The following is a 20,232-nucleotide window of genomic DNA, read 5'->3' on the forward strand; positions in this document are numbered from 1 at the left end:
ACTGTTTGAAGAATATTGCATTTTCTTTTCGCTTTCATTGATAATCAATTTCAATTCAATATTCAATAAACAAACACGAAAGTTTAATTGCGTCTGGCTCCAATGCATTCCTTCTTGTTGCAACTGTTAGCCAAAATAGTTAATGCAACATATAGGCTGATTATAAGCACTGAGAAAATGTATCTTTTTTTTGGCGAACTAGCTAAGATATATGCAATTAAATGTGTATATACATATACGTGCAAGACATAACATCAACTACAAAAAAAAAAACACACACACACAATTTGGGTCAGGCCAAGAAATAACAGAACTTCTGAAAACGGCCACCAAGAAGATTCTGTTAAACGAGTTAGCCACTTTGCATGAAAAAAGCCAAGTCAAACAAAAAGGCATGCAGCACAAAGAGTGAAAGACGAATAGGCAGGCAGACAGAGAGCCATAGCAAACCTGGTTGTTGTCGTGGGGCACGCATTGAGTGACTGTCATATGGAGATATGTGTGCATTGAGCCAAGCCTCAAGCTGTCAAAGCTGCATTGTGGCCAGCGTTAAACTGGCTGCAACTTTTGGGCCACCCACTGACCCAAATTCATGGCAGTTGCGTACCCAAAACAATTTCGAACCGCACACACACGCACACACACACACACACACAGTCTCGCACACACCTCACAATCTCGTGTGGCTGTGGCCTTGATTCTGTATTTTATATACGTCGACTTGTGTATCCACGGAACGGTTCTTGAATCGCTCTTTGCATGCCAATTAACGCCTGGCTTGGGGCTGCGCTTTGACTTCAATTTCTATGCTGAATTCAATGTTTGCTTTATACATTATTAATTGCCCGCAAAAAGACTAAATGGTTTTTGCTCTTTGTTTACACTGCCCTCTTTCTCTATCTCTCTCTCTCTCTCATAGATTACTCTCTTTTCTCTAGCTTGGTCTTACTCTGTCGGTCCATCAGATTCCTTAACCCATTTTCTAACCACATTTCTTTGCTAAGTTTGTCATACAAAATTCCATGACTTTGACTTCGATATACATATACATTTATATATATTTATTTTATTGTTTTTCCTATTTCTCCCCCTTGTTGCACCTTGAAGCAAGTCTTTTTATAACTTTCATTCATGCAAGACATTTGTTTGTGGCTTTTTTTTTTGTTGTTGCGACTGCTGCTGCTGTTGTTGTTGTTGTTGTTTTCTTTGGTATTTTGCGGCTTCTACTTTGTCAACATGGTTTGTCATGGAACCGTTGTGGTTGCTGTTGTTATTATCATTGTTGTTGTTGTTGTTGGCCAGTTGGAGGTGAAAGTTTTTGTTCAAGCTGTTTAAGCGTGTTCAATCAATTTTGTTAACGTTTGTTAGTTTTATGCTGCAGCAAGTGTTGTTGTCCATAATGCTCGAAACCATTCATTTAAAGAAATGCCAAATTGCTTCTATTAACACATTTATAAGGCATAAAAACGTCTGCAGAAACTGAATTAGAATAGCTTTTGATTCGAAATACATTGGAGTATATAGAAAACTAAGAATAACTCTTGACTTGGACTTGAAAAGAGGTCACCAAGCAATACTTAATTGCGCAAATATATTTATTTTGAAAACCATAATTGCTAGAAAAAATAATCAGGTAAAAATAAATTAAAACATTCATATTTATTTATTAATATTTTGAGAGCATACTAAAATTCTGTTTACTTCTAAATTTGTTTAAATCATTTATTTTTCAATCGATTCCTATGTCAACTTTATGATATAGTGCTCTTATATATACAATATCTCTTATTTCATTCAATATATAGTTCAAAATACATACTTTTGAGTATTGAAAAAAATATCCAGGCCATTTTTGTCACACTGTGAATTTTGTCAGCTGTTAGCCGTGACAGTTGCAGTAATAATCATAATAATAGTAATAATAACAGGATTGAGATTGCAATTTGTTCTGCTTTCGTGGAGTTTACAAATTAGATGCCCATTTGGGTCAGGTAAAAGTAATACTAATGCTGACAGTTTAAAGCAGCTGCAGCTGTTGCATGACACATGCAACATTCCTTCGATCGCGGCAAGCGGCAAACCCAACCTCAATTTGCATATATGCGCCTGGATGGGTATGCAAATTGATTTCATTTTCGATTATTGCATCATTTTACCTGATTTTGCGTCACTTTTGATGCGTTTGTCATGTTGAGCGGCAACCCGTTGGCACCTGTTACCAAATACCCAATCAAATCAAATCAAATCAAAATCGCATTTAAATGCGCCACAGTGTACCGTTATGTAGCATGCATACACACGTTGAGGTTGCTGACCACTGAGCGAAACGAAAGACTGAAGACACGAACCTGCTGGAAAGTTCAGCGCCCAAGTCAATCGCTCTTCGCAGCGTCTTTAGCAGCTGGCTTACTTTTGATTTTTTTTGGTTTATACAACGGCAGCTTGTCAACGGTCAATAAACCTGAAAAGGTACTCGAATTCTTGGCAAAAAGAAAGTGAAACGCCACAAAAAAAAAATCACACACACACGCGAGCATACAAAAGCACACACACACACACACATATTTGAGTTTCTCCTTTGCTGCAAACCAGTCGATGACTTTTGTTGTTAATGTTGTTGTTGGCTCTTAACCGAAATAAGCAGCAGCAGCAGCAGCCGCAACAACAACAGTTGCTAAATGGTAATCTAGCTCTCACAGAATGATTCAGCAGCGCAATTCCGCTCTCAGCGCCAGTTCCAAGCCCCAAGCCCATAATATACAAGTACATATACCTATTCATATACATATATAGGTCTATGTATATATATATGTGCGCAGTGGAAAGGTAGAAGAGCCGCAGACAAACCGCAAATCACGAAGAGACTTTCTCAGCTTTTTGACCGCGTTGAAAATGAAACGCATATTGAAGAAAAAAATAGAGGGAAACCCCTCAATGGGAATGAGAAATGGGTGGCAAGGAAAAACAAATTAAATAATATTATGCTGTACATTTGACCAGAAAGAACCACTGGTAAAAGCACCACCACTTTGCCATTCGTTTTTTTTTTTGTGATTTTCTACACTTTCTAATTTCTGTATTTAATAAAAAAAAATATTATTGCTTATGTGCAAGTTAAGTTTATTATTATTGGTTACACTTGTGTTTGTTTATTTATAAATAAAAAGGTGCCTTTAATTGCCATCACACTTAATGCGATTTCATTGCCAGCCGCAAAAGTAAAAGTTGCGTGCTAAGTGGCTAAAAAGAGAGTAAAAACAATAAGCGATACGCTAAGCATACTTACCTACTATCCCAATCAAATATCAATTAATTTTATATAGCAAATAACATGCTAAAGCATTCGAGCATAAAAAACACAAGACACTGAATAACAATGCAAAACGATGGCATGCTTATGTTATGGCAATGTTATATCACATTATATGGCGTGTTCATAATAAATCTTAAAGAGAATCGAGTGCTGATCAGCGATATTTATATATTCTTTTTATTGATTCAATAATCTTCTTTTCGGCTCATATGTTTAAAAAAGAGAACTTGTTGCTAAAGAATTACTTTAAACTATATTAAATATAAAATATATATATATCGAGTATTTTTCTTATAGTTAAACGTTCACTACTTCTGTATCTTCTTATTGTATCTGATTATAAAAATAATTTAAGTGCACAGTTCAACTTTGTATTTACTGCTCACTAAATTCTTGCTTAATTTGCATATTGACACCGTGTCGCAATCAATTAAGACTGATGGCTCAAACACGTTCCATTCGTACAAAATCAGCTGCAAAAGAAAGAGTGAGAGAGTGCGAGAGAGTGAGAGAGAGAGAGAGAGAGAGAGAGAGGGGGAGACAAAAACAGCAGAGGTTCCCATGGAAAGATCAAAGTGCTGATACACGTTCCTAACAGCTTTCTAAATTTACATAGTCACAATAATTTGAAAAGCGATCCACATTCAGTGGAACTGTGTCGCAAGATCGATCGAACCATGATTAATTACCGAATGATAATGCGATGAGTGTGTGTGTGTGTGTGTGCAAAACAATTTACATTTCCATGACAAGCCCAAGGCGATAAAAGAAAAAAGATGCTGAAGATGTTGACCCATTCCATTGGCCTGCTTGTGGACCGCTAGCTGCTGGCAACAGGTTGTTGCTCAATTAAATGGAGATCAATGCAATCGCTCCCATGCTCCTCTATTGGCATTCTTTCATCTAACCAGCTATCTGTGGCTTTTTCATTATTATTTGTTAACGGTAATATGTTGCATGACATCTGGGAGAACCGCTACAGCTGAACAGGTTCGCCTTGATACAACATAAGCAAAAAAAAAAAACACAATCAGAAATGATTGCAGAACTGTTTCTCTATTTAAGACGGTGTGCTGAGAAAAAAAGCGCTAATTTCCCATTTGAATATCGATCCAGATTCAGGAAGTCTTTCTCTACGGATGGCTCTAATTGCACTTGCCACCACTCTGGCCGTACTTGAAGGCGGCTTTCTTTCACATATATGTCTATGTTCTCACTTAGCATCTGGCATCTATCTGCTTCTTTCATTAAATGAAGAGATCGTTTGGATTGGGTGCTGTCTGATGTTGTTTTGGCTTCCTCATTTCTTTAGCCGCTTTCGTGCTGATCTCTAATATGGCCCCTGCGAACAGGTTCGGTTTGACCGAGACTCTCTCAACAGTCTCTGGCACTTTAATTGTACGCAGTTAGACTTGTTTCTGTATTTTTTTATTGTTAATTTCGGAAGTGGCTTACAAAAAAAAAACGTTTTAATTACGCGCAACAACTTTCATATATATTCTTCCATTGAAATTTACATTTGTCGTGTGAAATGCTGTTATTTATCTGCCTGTTAAATGTAAATGGTTTCTCTTTATTGGAGAACAATAGAACTCTTTCAAACTATGCAGATGCTCAGAGTTTTTATTTTTGAATTTGATGAGTTAATTAATTTTAATAAGATCTTGAATTTATTCTATTTTATATTCAAAAATTCTTAGAATTTTAAATAAACTATGGTAATCTACAGTGGCTTTGGAAATATATTATTTGGTAATTAGTTGTAAAATTTAAGCTTACATATGTTATGAAGATTGCTCTATGTTAATAATGATAACCATTTCAACTTACCATGTCTGCATTTATTTAATTCTTATAAATCTAACCTTCTTGTCTTGCTGGGCACTCAAAATACAAAATTTGTGTGTTTAAAAGTGTTGAACTGGATGTCGTGTTTATCTAAGATTAATCCATTTATATATCTTAAATATAATATATATTTTTCTTTATTTGTATGTTCTTAAGTGTGAATATTTTTTTCGAAAGCTCTTTAGCTGCCTTTCACAATCATTTTTTATGTTATGTCATTTAAAAAAGGCCTTTATGGAATGGGCAAACGCATGAACTTAATGCATGAATTAGGCCAACTATTTTCATGTAACATTTGTCACAACAACTTTTGTTGTTTATTTTGGTTTAGCTTCAGTTTTCGGCTCATTTAAATGCTCGTTTCGTGCGCAGGTTCAAGCAACTTGGCTCGTCTGTGCGTTGTCCATGTGAAAGTGTTGTTTGGCGGGTTGTTTGGGTGCTCTGCACTTGGGGTCTTCCAATTTGAAATGCAAGAAATGAAAGACTTAAGACACAAACTATGTTTGCTTCTATTGTGGTTTTGCAGACAACGCCATGTTTGATCAACGCAAATTGCACGCCTACCTACTGCTCTCCATAGTGGCCAGCAATTGCCTGCTGCTCACCTACGCCTATCCCCAGCAGCAGGTCTACCAACGCCAGCAGCAGTTGACCCAATCCCAAGCTCAGTCGCCGGTTTATCGGGCCGAGAGCAGCGCTCGAAAGTTTGCTGTGAAACCGAATGCATCGAAGAAGGTGGCCTTAGATGACATCGAGGATGATATTGAGGGCAATCAGATACAGGAGAGCGTGGGCGGACCGGGTGGTTTTACCTGGTCCAATATGTTGTCCACAGTGATGACCATGTTCTTCAACAATGCAGCCAATGCACCAACCAAGTCGGATGATGTCGACAACTCGATTGGACTCGGCGGCAGTCCCTGGGCTAATGTCATCTCAATGGGTAAGTTTCCAATAATTGAAATGTGTGTAAAATATATTCATTTATTTTGTATTGCAGGCCTGCGCATAATTAACACACTGTTGGGCGGCGGTGCGCCCAGCGATGGCATCGATAAGGTCGACAATGGTGGCTCTCCCATGCAGGTAATTTCCAGTCAATTACTCTACAATTACTTATTTTTGATCGCTTTTGTGCCATTTAATTTGAGGAGTTGTATTTTCATTTTTTATTTATACTCATCTGGTTTTGGGTCTTATTATTTTTTTGTTTTGTATTATGTATTTATTTCCTGCTATTCCTCTACCTAAAAACAATTCGCACAGGGCATCTTGGCGGCTGTGCTGTCGTCCGTGTTGGGCACCAGAGATCCAGATCAAGTCAACTCGATGGCCAAGCAAGCTGGCGAGGTAAAACCATTATTGCTTACACACCTAAACCCACACCAAATGCACTATGCAACACAGACAACATTTCTCCCATAGTCTCAATGTTCAAATAAAAAGTATTGGTTTTTTAAATATTTAACTTTCTTTAATTTGCAATTCATGAACTATCCGTTATACAATTCATTTAAATCAAGAGAACATTCAACTCTTGCAGAGCTTTTGTTTAATGAGATTCTTAATAATCATTTCAAACGGTTTATTTTCTTCCAATAATTAAATCAACTTCAAATTAAATAAAAGAGCCAAAGGGAAATCTCATCAATCTGAGTGAAACTAAATTAATTTATAACCCGAGGAATTTCATTAGGAAAAGTATAGTCAAATACATGTTGCATAGTGTTGTCAATGTATATTTGTTTCAAGCACATACACACACACACAAACACACACACACTCACACACACAGATTGACTCATACATTCAGACAGGCATTTGCTATTCTTAGTTTAAGTTATAGATATTGGCACAAAACTAATTGACTAATGCTTCCTCCTCACACACACACTCACACACACACACACACACACACACACACACACACACACACACACACACACACACACACACACACACACACACACTTTGCCATCATTCTACCAACAACCAATCTCGTCGCTCCCAATCCACAGTTCATACAGATCGTGATGAATCTGCTGGACGCGTTGAAGACCTCTTTCTCACATCGCTCGCTCACCGCTCGCTCCCTGGGCAAACGTGACTCGGTGAGCGATGCAACAGTTGCTGGCATTGCGCTGCTCAAGGGGTATGTGCGCACCTATCGCAACGCGGAGGACAAGTGCATGATGCGCTATATGTGCGATGCCAACACGGATTGTGTGCGTGAAATTGGCGGCAGCAGCATCTTCTGCCAGCTGGGATCGTGAGTGTTCTTTGGCCATCTGTATACAATCAAGCCCTAATATATTATAAATTGCATTGTCTTCACAGGTATGCCACTAGTTATATGCTGGGACGCAGCAGCAATTCCAGCTTTGAGCAGTTGTACGATGCCGGTCGCAGGGGGCGTTCCGGATTTGATTGTCGCCAGCTGTATCTGGAGTGCAATGAGGTCTAATGGGCGTTGAGAGTGCTACGAATTGCTTGCGTTTTAGTGCTTATGACTGGACAACTTAAAGTAAATTAAATTAAATTAATTTATGTGCTTACTTGAAACTAGGATGTAGCTATTTATATTATTTATTTAAATTCTGTATTTATTTACAATGTTTTTTTTTGCGTTTGCATTTTCTGCAAATGACATCGATGAAGAATAATTAAAACTTTACATCAAATGATCGAACATTTATTTGACTTCTATATCCGACTGGGAAATTGTTGGCTTAAAATATTTAAATAATTCCAAAATATAACGAATTTATTGCATTCAGCAACTGCTTGAAAGTTACAAATTGAACTGCTTGCTATTTTAAATCATAGCAAGCAGCTTATGTCTGTCAAACGGAAGCAGTGCATATGCAAGAATGTTCAAGCAGTGCAAGGTTAAGTAGAAAGCAGTCGAATAACAAGCAGTGCACCGTTTGAATTTGAATTTGAGAGACAGTTGATTGAAAGCAAACTTTTTAACTGATGAAAAGTAAATAATTGAGTTGAACTTAATTAGCCAGTTTGAACAATGCGCAATTGAAGTCCTTCTGCAATTACACGTACCGCCGCCCATGCCAGTCTCATACAAAGTCAGCTGCTGCAAATGCTAAATCCATTCTAGTTCCGAGGCCAATCACTCTCTGGGGTCTACTCAAGGTTAGTCAAGTTAGTAAAAGTTTTTTAGCCGTATAATGGTTTTTGAAACTGCGCAGCTGCAGCTGCAGCTGCAACTCAAAAGTTTCTATAACCTGGCAAATTTGGATGCACTGCTGAAATTTATTACACAGACTGACGAGGCGTCGTCAACGACGAAAAGGACGACCTCATTCAAAGTATATGCAAATGGAGACGTGCTATATGTGTGTATGAAGATATCTTCATGTGCCACACACAAATCTAACACACATTTAATGGCCCTAAGCAGCAGCAGCAGCATTCAGTGCAAGGTGTGATGAGCAAAGGGGTTAAGTGGGGGAGGGGTTCATACTCGGATTTCAAATTCGCCAGCAAATGAATGCACCAAAGCAACTGTAACAGTGAGAGTAACTGCAACAGCAGTGGCAGCCTCCAAAGTTATGATTAATTTGTGCCAGCCAAGTTTTGCCGTTTACCGAAAAGTTGGCCATCATTTATGCCGATGTTATTGCTGCTGGTGCTGCTGGTGCTGATGCTGCTGCTGGTGCTGCTGTTTGTTATTTTTGCTTTAGTTGTCGCAATAAAGTTAGCAACAACTGCACTAATTTCGCCACTATCTTGGCCAACAGCAGCGTTGGCAGTAATTAAAAGAAGCTGCTGGCTAGCTGGCAGAGACTGACTGTAACGCTTAAAATTCCATTCAATTACGCTGAGTGTTGAATATATTTGAAGCGCTAATTAGAACTCGAACTGGCTACAAAACTTTTCGGACAGCCACTGCAATTGTCGTGCTTTCGTCGCTGCAATTTATTATTGCCCGCCATTGCCGCCATTTTTGTCCAGTCATATCCCGTTCTACTTTCTGCATTGCACGCGGAAACGGAAACAGGCGAATTTTTCAATTCGTCTGGCTAGTTTCCGTGCAAATTGTTTAATTTTTTGTGTGCCAGCTGTTTGTAATTTCATTTAAAGTTAGTTCACGTTTGCCAAATGATTTGACCATTTAAGTACTGCATAAGTTGCCAGTCAGGTGTGTTAGAGGACATACAACTTTTTGGCTTATCCTTAGCACTTTATTAACTTAATTGAAATTAAAGCAAATGATTATTTATGTTAGGCACTGAAGGATGTATCTGATCTATTAGCTTAGTTAACATCATCGTAAAATAATATTCAACTGTTGCATCTGTACAACATTCTAGGTAGGTTTAATACATTGAATAAAAACAAAAGATTTCCTTTTGCTGTGCAGGACAATGAAATGTCCGAGTTAGAAACATTTTCCTCGACTTCTACTTGACTCCTCTTTTAAGAGGCATGCATTTATAGGCGTAAAAATTGAGCAACTCAAAAGTAGACATTTTTTGGGAACACACGAAAAATGTTTATCAATTCGTATTTAAAGATTTACAAAATTCGAGCAAAACTGAGTCCAAATATTATATGTGGGATGGCTTTTGATCCACAGATAGCTCTTGACTTGACAATTTGGTGTTTTCGACTTGTTTTTGATTACATTTTTTTGTGTTTCTTGATAGCCCACAATCTTAGCATGATCCTCGATAGAGTTTACCCTAATGCATCTAACTTATGTTCTTTGAAAATCTTATATAATTTGGCCGATTTAAAACCCCTTTTCTCATCTCCCGTGTGCTCCTAAAAATGTGTGCTGTATTTTGTTTTTATAAGAGAACTTAAGCAAATTCAGCAGCCATTCAACTACCGGCTTAAGAAGCATTCTGCAAATAAACCATTGAGAGAGAGTTAAATTTAACAAGATGAAATATTTTGGACGCGTTGTCTTCTGGGCAGAATAGAGCCGACGGGCACTGAAAAAACATGATGCACTTTTTTGACGATTTGATTCCTCTATTATCTGCTTAGTTGTGAAACTCAAACTAAATTATCCAGTTAGAATTAGCATAAGACTCTGCAATATATCAACTAAATTTAAAACCTACTCCCATTCCAATATCCATATTTATGGGACTATTTTCGTTGGCAATATTTAAAGAGACTGCGTCTGCAATAATTATTTTTTTGAGTAAAAATTCAATTCAAATGTATGTCAAATTGTTTGTCAGAGCTGTCAAAACAAAGCTCCGCATAAAAATGAAGCATTTAAGGCAGTTGGAATTAAATGGCAAAAAGTGCTCAAAGCTGTTTGAATTGTTCGATGAGGCTTTTATTGACTGCACACAAACAGGAAAAAATAAAACAAAATAAAACAAAAATAATAAAAAAAAAAATGAGAAAACTAAATGCGACCAAAAAGTGAGCAATCTGACGATTGCAGAGTAAACAAAATCAAAATTTTGCTTCAGCCGTGACAGCTTGGCACAGTTTAGTTGTTGATGTTGTGCACATATTTTAGGCTTTGGCTTACAATTTTTTCTTTTAGGTTAAATTGCTTAAATTGTTGCCACAAACAAACAATAACAAGAAAAAAGTTCTATTAAAAATGTAATGTTTGCATTCAACAATTTCCTGCCAGCAGCAGCAGCAGCAGCAACAACCGGAACACTACCGCTGCCGCTGACAACTACAACGGATTGCAGGCTCAATACAGAAAAACAAAAACAACAAACACAGGGAAAATGCCTGAGAGCAAAAACAAGAACGGAACCCAAACAAACCGCAACTCAACTCCACGCCGTGGGGCACTCTGCGGGTCGCCGAGCTGCCATTTAAATCGATACACTAGAAACGACACAAAACCAATAACGTGTGACACTGTGCCAAATTTGCTTTTTGGTTTTGCCGTAAACCAGACGCAAGTTGCCCGACTTTACCGTACCGTACCGGACTCTTTCTCACTATACCACGAGCCCATTATCCAAAGGCCCCCAAGCGACATGAACATTTGCACGTGTATGCCACACTGTGTGTGTGTGTGTGTGTGTGTGTGTGTGTGTGTGTGTGTGTATGTGTGTGTGTGTGTGTGTGTGTGTGTGTGTGTGTGTGCGTGTGTACGTGGCCCATGTCAATGGTTGTCAGCATCACAGTGAGCAGCGAAAAACGCGACGTTATTGGCTTTTGGGCGTCACCATCAGAGAAGAAAAACAAAAACGATATAAAAAAAAAATGAATATAGAATGAATGAAAGAAAGCAAAATCAGGAGGCGCCACATCGAGAACATCCGCATCCAATTTTGAGCTCCAAAAAGAGTGGCAACAGTCGATACTCCTATATTGTATATGTTGTATAAGCGGACCTTAAACACGAAATTTTGGCGTTGTTTTTACTTTGTTGTCGACAATATTACAGATTATGTTGTACGCCTTGGAGCCAAAAAGCTGAAATCCAATACGATTCAATCTATGGTTGATTTGATTAAGACAACAGACAGTTGCAGAGCTTTAAGTTGAATGGTTGCTATTTTTTGAAGATACACATTAATATTTATGTTGAGTTCTGGACAGTATCTGAAATGATGATTTTTGACTGTTTTTATCCTGAATTCCTCATCAATTTTGTTTGCTTTTCAATCATTTCAATGCTTGAGTTCTAGATTGTATGCAGCAATGCTGATTTTAATCTGTTTTCGATCGTTTCTTATTAATTTCTTTATATTTTTATCTCCTATTTGTAATTTTAATATCTGCCTTAAAATTTCATTTTCTAAAAGTTAAGATTGACTCTAATAAATTGGATTTAAAATGAAGCTAATTTTTCATTTATTAAAATTTATATAATGAGTTGAAAGTTTAATAAAAATTACACATGCAAATTATTTCAAATTAAGTTAGAGTAAAATATCATTCTTTTTCTTATCCCATTAATATACTTTTGTACAACTAGTGACTTCTGTCAAGATAAATTTCGTTTAGTTTTCGCTATATCCCTAAGCAATGTTCACTCCATTTGCTCACCCATGAAATATTCAGTTTTTCTCGTTGAATTCGGGCCACTTTGTGCTGTTAAAATTTTCAAATTTTGGGATTAACAAAAAAATGCCAATATTGTGTGGATAGTGGAGAGGTGCTCCAAATTCGTGCGGAATTTGCTGGTGCTCGGGTCACGTAAAGTAAATTATTAAGAATTCTTTGTTATATGAAATGTGCGGATTTAAATATTGAATTATTCAAAAGGGGCTGGCAACCCTAAATATTTAATTGAAATGCGAATCCATGAGTACAAAGATCTACAACAGCGCGGAAGGAATTGGTCGCCATCTCGACACGTGTGCCGAATGCTGACTGCTCAATGATTTTCCTATGGTTAATCTGTGGTTTCATTTTACATTTAACGTAATGTGTTCTTTCTGCTCGGGACGGGCAGCACCTACTTTATGTAAGCGGCCAAATATCGTAATAGCCATTTGGTTGCTAACTACTTTCCGTTTTGGCCCCCAAAAAAAGGGAGCGGCTCCCTCAGATCCTCACAGATTGGGGGGAGGCTTATCGGGTGAGGAATTCGCCCGCATTGGCCCATTTTGCTTCGTTTGCTGTGCTATCGGAGTCCCTAACTGTAACTGCCCCACATTGCCGCATTTGCTGACTTCCCAAGATGTTGATGTAAACAAGCTGTCAGAGCGAACAACATCCATTTGATTTGCTAACGACGATTGCTCTACCCTACTAGCCGTGAGTGCGTACTGTGAGTTGGTCCATAATGACACAACAGATGGACAGGCAGGCAGACGGACCGATAGACACCAAATATTTGGCCAAAAGACATTAATTAGCAAGCAACAAACATTCTGTTAACTGACTTTGATTGATAAGCCCAATAGCATGGACCTTCTAGCACTTTTTCCCATCAATTATTGTTGTTAATATTTAATCAAATTTAAAGCAATTGTTTGTGATTTTCAGTTAAACGTTGACGTTGACTACGGGATTGTATATCGATCATATTGTAAAAATATTATTCATAATTTTAATCACTTTCTCTCCATTATAATTGCTTATATTGTTTAATCAAGTTTAAAGCAATTGATTGATTTTAATTGAACGTTGACTATCAGGAATGTGAATGAAATATCTTTCGATTTTATCTTTTAAATTTAGAATTTTTTATTGAATTTGGACGATTTCATTCTGACCAAAATTATCAAATATCTGCAAAAATTGTCATTGAATTTCACAAAATTCATTCCGACCAAAAACTCGAACATCAAATAAATTATTAATTGAGCTTCATGGATTTAATGTCCACTAAAACAAGTCATATTTCTTAACGTATTTATTTGAAATATTTGTCATTTTTTTTGTTTATTTTTTATTTATTTTTTTTTTTTGGAAGTGTGCTGTATTTTTTTTAGTGCCAAATCGATTTATGATGTCTTATTGCGTGCTTGAATCTTTGATAAGCATTTGGCTACTCGTAATTCGAATTTGATTGCCCCACTGTAAGTAAGCGCATACAAAGTTCCACTGTTGCGGCTGGAATCACGAATTGGCAGCTGGAATTTAACAGCCCTCCACCTCCACAACAGCTACTACATCTGCTAGGACTACTACTACTACTTCTTCTGGTATTTATAGCGCCTGTTTCAGTCAGTTTCATGTCGAACTTATCGACGCCATCTCCAATTGTCCATCGTTTGCTTTTGGGTCCGGCGGATGTAGTGCCATTTTTTTTTCTCGATAGTCCTTGTTGTTGTTCCTGGTGCCCGGCACAAATGGCTTAAATTCGAAAATTGCTGGCGCTGCGTTTGTGTGTGTGAGCTTCATCAAACCCCCTTTTTGCCAATCCCAATCCCAAAATACAATCCCTAACCGGAGCACAGTCGAACAACTTTGCGCACGATTCGACTTGGTTTTGCCTAACGGAAAAAATATTTACTATATTGCATTTATCTTTTATTGATCCCACTCTCTGGCTGTCTATGCTGTATCTGCTGCTTCCCTTTTGCTTATTGCCATCAAATCAATATTCGATTGATGCCAATACTATTATCATTTTATTATGGCCATTTATTTGTCAGGATGCGCAGCAGGAGGCGTACACACTTGAATTTGCCACTCAATTTTTATCTGCTCCTGCAGCGCCTTTAACTTGCTCCAGCGAAACAGAAAAAAGCAACAGTAAATTCAATTGTCTGATCAAATTAGCAGCCGAATTGATTAATTGACTTGATCTGATTGGGTCCACAGACCTCCATGCTCATCAATAAAAATGTCAACTAATAGATTTTGAGCAATCCGAATTCTTGAGTACTTTTGATGCCAATCTTGTGAGCATTCACCCAAACACTTAAGGCCATCGAGTTGTTTGCTATGATCGAAAAAACCCTTTCAAGCCTTTTTTTTTTTATCTCATCGATAAACAGTGTATAAAAATCAAACTTGCAGCTACAAGTCTTTTATGTCAAGTATTTTATGCGATTTTCCACTTGCATCAGCAGTTGCCACGCATGGCTGCAGTTACAAAGGCCGCCCTATCGTAAACCCAACGCCAAAGATTTGTTTAAGAATGCCATCATAAAATTGTAGCCTCGAGGTTAATAATAACAATAATGTGCCGCTGTTGAGTGCTGACTAGCTGATGCCCTGCAAAAGGTAGAGTCTGAAAGCTTATTAGTTCTTAGCCTATTGGAGGTGGAGAGTTGGAAGCAATTATAATCTACGGCAAGAAAAAATAAATATTTCAATTTTATTGCCTCTAGATGTTATAATTTTTCAGATTGAAAATGTATAATAGATTTACTCTACACAGTTTCAAATCACAAGCGTTTTCCACAATTTTTTATGACTACAGGGTATTAAATGTTGTTCAGTATCGGCCGCCGGCTGACAATTTGGCCAGCCCTTGAAGTCGACGGTTTATGTTTAGACATAAATATGGCAAAGCCATAAAAAAGTTAGCCAAGTTCAAGTTGGTTAAGTTGCTACGCACCTTATTGGCTTTTTAATTGTACTTTGTGAATGTTTTTTTATTAGCCTTTAAATGTTAAACTCCAGTCTCCCACCTTACTGCATGTAGCGAAATTAAAACAATTGTCGGCTGCCTGTCAATAAATTTGTATTTAGGCCATAAAAAGGCGCCCACAAATGTTGTTCGCTTTTATTATTATTTTCTTGTTGTTGCTGAAAACTTGCTAATTAAAATTTGTCTGCCAATTGGTTTAATTAGAGCTGCAAAAGCGTAATTTAGTCTAATAGCCAAATAAAAAAAAAGAAACGAGAAAAAAACATTAAAGCCACAGACGTGTTTTGCATTTATATTTAATGCACTCATTTTAACAGACTATATAAATTGTTCTAAATAAAATTTATACGGCATGATTTGTAAATATTTTTAATTTCTTGCTTAATTATTTTACTGTTTTAATTTGCTTTAATTGTGTATTTAATTGTCTATGTATTTTTTGAATCTTGCTTCCCGGTATTAAACAGCCTCAAAAAGTTAAGCAATTGTTATGAAACAAAACAATAAATATAAGAAATCATGTAGATATCTTATCAATAGGTTCAGATATTTTTCCACAAAGTATTTGCCTTGTTTATATATAAAGTTAGAGGACTTGATTTGTGGCTAGCAAAGTTGTTATCTGGATTCGAACATCATAAACGTCATCATCATACTTTTGTTTGAGCTTCTTGAAGGCTGGAAGTTAGGAAAATCTGAGAAAACACTTTCACGTTTGTTCCATAGTTTATCTGTCCGAGTTCGAAAGGCGAAACTTTCTTCAAACAATTTTTCTGGCTTTTCTTTTACTACATATATTATGTGGCATTTAATGGAGTTGCTGTAGTTGATGTCAACTTGTTTGTTGTTGGTGTTTTGGCCACAGTTTTGTCAGCTTACATAAGAGTTTTGTGTAAATATTAAGCATACGCCACGTGTACTCTAGATAATATGCGATTTTACACATTGGTGAATCATCCGCACTGAGTTATTCATTCGAAAGTAGATATTAGATGTTTGAATGATGGAAAGTGGCATTATTTGGATTCACACGCAGTTCGCATGTTTGCAATGCAACTGTGGCCACAAATTGGATTTCCTGCTGCGCATTCGTATTCGGAATGGCTTTAACGGGCAAATTTGCATTTGCAAATGCAAATTTCAAATATGTATTTATAACTGGGATGCGAATTCATCAGCACTAATGGCTAGCGCATAACAAGAATGCTAAACATAGCCTGACGTTAAATACACGGCACTAGCAACACAACAGCACCAACAACTAACACCGTCACCACCACCACCACCACCACCAACCGATGCATGTAATCCACATAAGCACCACAGATAGCGCCAATAGGCCGTCTGTGCCGGCTTGATACTCTGCGGCAACTGTGGGCGAAGGACGGTTGTAGCATTCATCGATTGTGGCTGTGCCATCCGAGTCGCATACTCACTGCAAATGCTCTTGATAATGATTTGCATTTAAGCCCAGCTCCAGTAATGCGAACCCACAATTTGCACTATGCACGCACGCTAATCGACCTTGGAACCATGTCTGGATGCTGGGTGCTTGTGGCGAAATGCTAGTTTAAACAAAAACTGGCAATAGCTGGTTGGTTGCCTGGTTGTCTTCCATCCTGTTGCTAGGCTGATGAAGTTAATGCCAAACGAATTAGATTGTTTGGCAGCCCGTGAATGTCATTTATCTTCTTCAAATTTAAGCTATTCAGATACATTGATATAAAAGGGATCATACCTTTTATATAGCAGCACATCATTAAGCCAGACAATCCCAGGCAGAATCAAAATCGGGTCGTTTTTTTTTTTACTTGATACGTAAATGTTACATTTAATATAATAATACAAATTAAATAGAATAATAAAATGTAACTAATTTTTTTTCATGTAGAATACTGATGTTTGTTTATTTTATTCTTAATAAGTAAGAAATATATTTATTTCGGGTCGTCTAAAGGCATCAACTATCATCAAATATACATCTACATCTAATTTAAAAGCATCTTAAATAGAATAAATAGCTATCACGAACTTGTCACTTGGAATTAGTAATATTGGGAAGGAACTATAGGTTGGACAGGTCAAGACAAAATAAATGCTAACTTATTTACTTCCCACAAATATTAGGTTTGATTGAAAGTTATTTGTTTTGTTTTGTTAAGTTTTTTTTTGTATTATTCAATCACATAAAGGTTTTTGCGAAATTTAAGCCACAGTACGCTAACAGTATTAGCCAAGGGCCCAACGCACAAGCGACGTTTGTTTATTTACTTTGGACATTTAGAACTTTTGGCTTGTATACACTTATTTACTGTTTGCAGAAATGCGAAACCGCAAACACAACTAAAGCCCATCCCTTTCCGTCCCCTCAAAGTCGGCACAGAACACTCAAAAGGCAACACCGCACACTACTGCCATCCTCATCTTCCCCCAACTCAAATGCCAGGAGCAGCCAACCCACAAAACATGCGAAACAGGCGAATGAATGAGGGCATGGATAGTGAAGAGAGGGAGTGAGAGAGAGTGGAGGGGTGAGTGGTGAGTGGTGCTTGCATGCGAAAAGTTAAACCAAAAATACTTTACTCAACTTAAATGCTTTTCAGAAAACTGGCCCCAAAAACCAAGAAGTGGTGAACGAAATACGCTGGACAGCAAACAGCGGAAGGCGTAAAACAGAGAAAAGGACAACAAAATATGTAAAGAGGCGCCTAGCCAAAGCAAAAAGCCAGAGTGAGTGCATGAGAAGCAGTGTGAGAAAAGGGGGGGGCACACGTCAAAAGTACAAAAAACCCTCACAGGCGCAGAACTTCCCGAGTTAGCCATGATGTTAACACAATTAAATGGGTGACTGCTTAAAGGGACAGGGACAGGGACAAGGACAGCAACAGGGATGGGGACAGAGACAGGCAGGGGGACTTGATAGCGACTGAGTGGAAGCAGTGGAATGGTGCACGATGACCGGCAAGTCAGTGCAGGATGTCATCTTAAGCACTTGCCTCGGCTTCCTATTTTGATGTCATTATTTTTCATCTCCTTCAGCAATGCATATATATTTTCTTTTTCTTCGCTTTGTTGCTAGAAAAGGACAGTCATTTAAGGCATTTTGCCAGCTTTTTCGCATACAAATATTACAAAAATTGTACCTCAAGTGGCACAAAATCAGCAATAAAGCAGAAGAAGAGCACTACAAAAAAAGTTAACGACACAAAACAAACAACAGCAAACAATATTGTATCAGATTTTATGAGATTCTTTGGCAGTCATTTTTCCTTGCAAAGTATCTGCTGTTGTCGTGTGCTGAATTTGTTGAGTAATTTTATTGCAACACAAAAGGCAGCATTGTGTAAGTAGGGTTTTATTTTTCACTGCAGAGTTGAATAATTATAATTATAGCATAAAAAAAAACCCAATAACACTTTAGCGAGAAAGTACCTGACACAAAATCGCCACTACCTAAGTAATTGTTGTTCGTAGCACTTGTACACTTGCACTTGTATCTTTTTTGCATTTTTTTTTAAAACTGTTGAAATGGTTTTGGCAGTTTTTTTTACGTGGCTTTTAAGGTCTTAATGGTCTTCTTGCCGTGGCTTTATTTACCCTTATACTTATGCCGTTTCTTGTACTCAGCAGCTGTGAATTATTTGGACATCAGTTCTGGGTACAAGGCGAAATATATAAACTGCCTCTGGATGTTTCTCTTATTATGCCATATACTTATCCAAAAATGGATAAGGGGAGTATAATAAAATTATAAAGTTCCTTGTAATAAGGCTGTTAATTTATATAGTATATTAATTGGCAAATTGAGTCAATCAATTTATTAAATTGATGCTTCAATATGTAGTCTCCCGATTAACATACGCAAAAAAAAGTTTATTTAATTATTTCGACAATTTATCTTTGGAGAATGAGATAAAAAAGTAAATATTTAATTATTTTGCGTACGTCATCAAATGACACATCTGCAATTTTTAGTTGTTTTATTATTTACTTGAATGGTTTACCTGAAGCCATTTTAAAGATAATATTATCGGGAATATTTTTTACATCGAGACACTTAATCTTTTTTTGAGTTACTTGCATTGTTTGCTTGGGTGATGTTCATGATTTCGGTTCTGGAAAGTTTGCGGACTATTGTATATGCCTCGCAGTATTTCGCATCTGAGCACGGGGTGCCTTCGAGTTGGGCTCTTCCACTTTTACACTCTTACTTTATTTTTGTTTCCGCTGTAACTTGGCTGTGGAAATTATCCTTAGACCGACTCCTTGCTCTACAAATTTTACGTGCTATTTCGCATTTTTTTTTTCTCTCCTTGTCCCCCTTTTTTTTTTGTTTTTTTGTTGTGGCTGAGTGAGATGTGATTTCCGCTGCAATAAAATAGAGCGTCTACCTTAAAGGCTTTATGACCCCGTTTTGTCGACGACTGGAATTCGTCATTTTATGGTTACGGTTGCTTTTCTCTATATTTTTTTATGAACTCTCTGCTCTTTTTGGCCATAAGTGTTTCCCATTCGGTTTATAACGCCGACGACCCATTTTTTGTATTTTATTTTTTTTGTCTCTTTTCAATGATGGGTTGAATATTTGGGACCCAAAAATATTACCATAAAATATTAAATTACTTATGCACATCCATACGAGAAAGGATCCTGAACTGATTCTATGCCTGCTGTGAATGGGACCAATTTCTTCCTGTCATTGTCATAAGTATCTATTTAAAATGTTTCCTTTGAATGGATTTGATTTGCACGGTATAATGTTATAATAGTCAGTTGTATGCACAAAAGCCGAAGAGCTTAACTTCAAACGGAGGAGGATTTACACTGACTCTATTTGAAATCTCGGTCGGTTGACTAAAGAAGTTTGAGACACATGGCAATTTTAATTAAAGTTAAAAGGCCATAGAAAATACTTAGAATCGTTAAAGATACTCAAAAATATATGGCAATATTACAAAAAGCAAATAATAGCATAATCGATCCACTATTTATTATTTATAGACCACAAATATTTTTGCAATACTCTGCTTTAAATAGCTAATCCAAATCAGCACATTAAAATCAA

The 20,232-nt window shown here is 37.1% G+C and overlaps 1 protein-coding gene across 2 annotated transcripts; it reads left to right on the forward strand.

The window, feature by feature from the left end:
• The first annotated feature begins 5,695 nt into the window (after positions 1-5,695).
• LOC6568035 lies at positions 5,696-7,625 on the forward strand. 2 transcript variants are annotated; one of them, XM_001994519.1, is made up of 5 exons: positions 5,696-6,104; positions 6,162-6,247; positions 6,428-6,511; positions 7,180-7,430; positions 7,499-7,625. In XM_001994519.1, the coding sequence occupies exons 1-5, from the start codon at positions 5,696-5,698 to the stop codon at positions 7,623-7,625; spliced, it is 957 nt and encodes a 318-aa protein (XP_001994555.1). The 2 variants fall into 2 exon arrangements, with proteins under 2 accessions (XP_001994555.1, XP_032596623.1); XM_032740732.1 differs by lacking the exon at positions 6,428-6,511.
• Positions 7,626-20,232: the final 12,607 nt, after the last annotated feature.

This window comes from Drosophila grimshawi, unplaced genomic scaffold (genome assembly GCF_018153295.1).
Source record: "Drosophila grimshawi isolate 15287-2541.00 unplaced genomic scaffold, ASM1815329v1 contig_311, whole genome shotgun sequence".
NCBI lineage: Eukaryota > Metazoa > Arthropoda > Insecta > Diptera > Drosophilidae > Drosophila > Drosophila grimshawi.

Bases quoted from the DNA above. Each gene is read 5' to 3' on its own strand.
- LOC6568035 (XM_001994519.1), top strand. From the start codon at position 5,696: ATGTTTGATCAACGCAAATTGCACGCCTACCTACTGCTCTCCATAGTG. The intron at 6,248-6,427 runs GTAATTTCCAGT...CAATTCGCACAG, and splicing joins ATGGTGGCTCTCCCATGCAG to GGCATCTTGGCGGCTGTGCT. The intron at 6,512-7,179 runs GTAAAACCATTA...CCCAATCCACAG, and splicing joins TGGCCAAGCAAGCTGGCGAG to TTCATACAGATCGTGATGAA.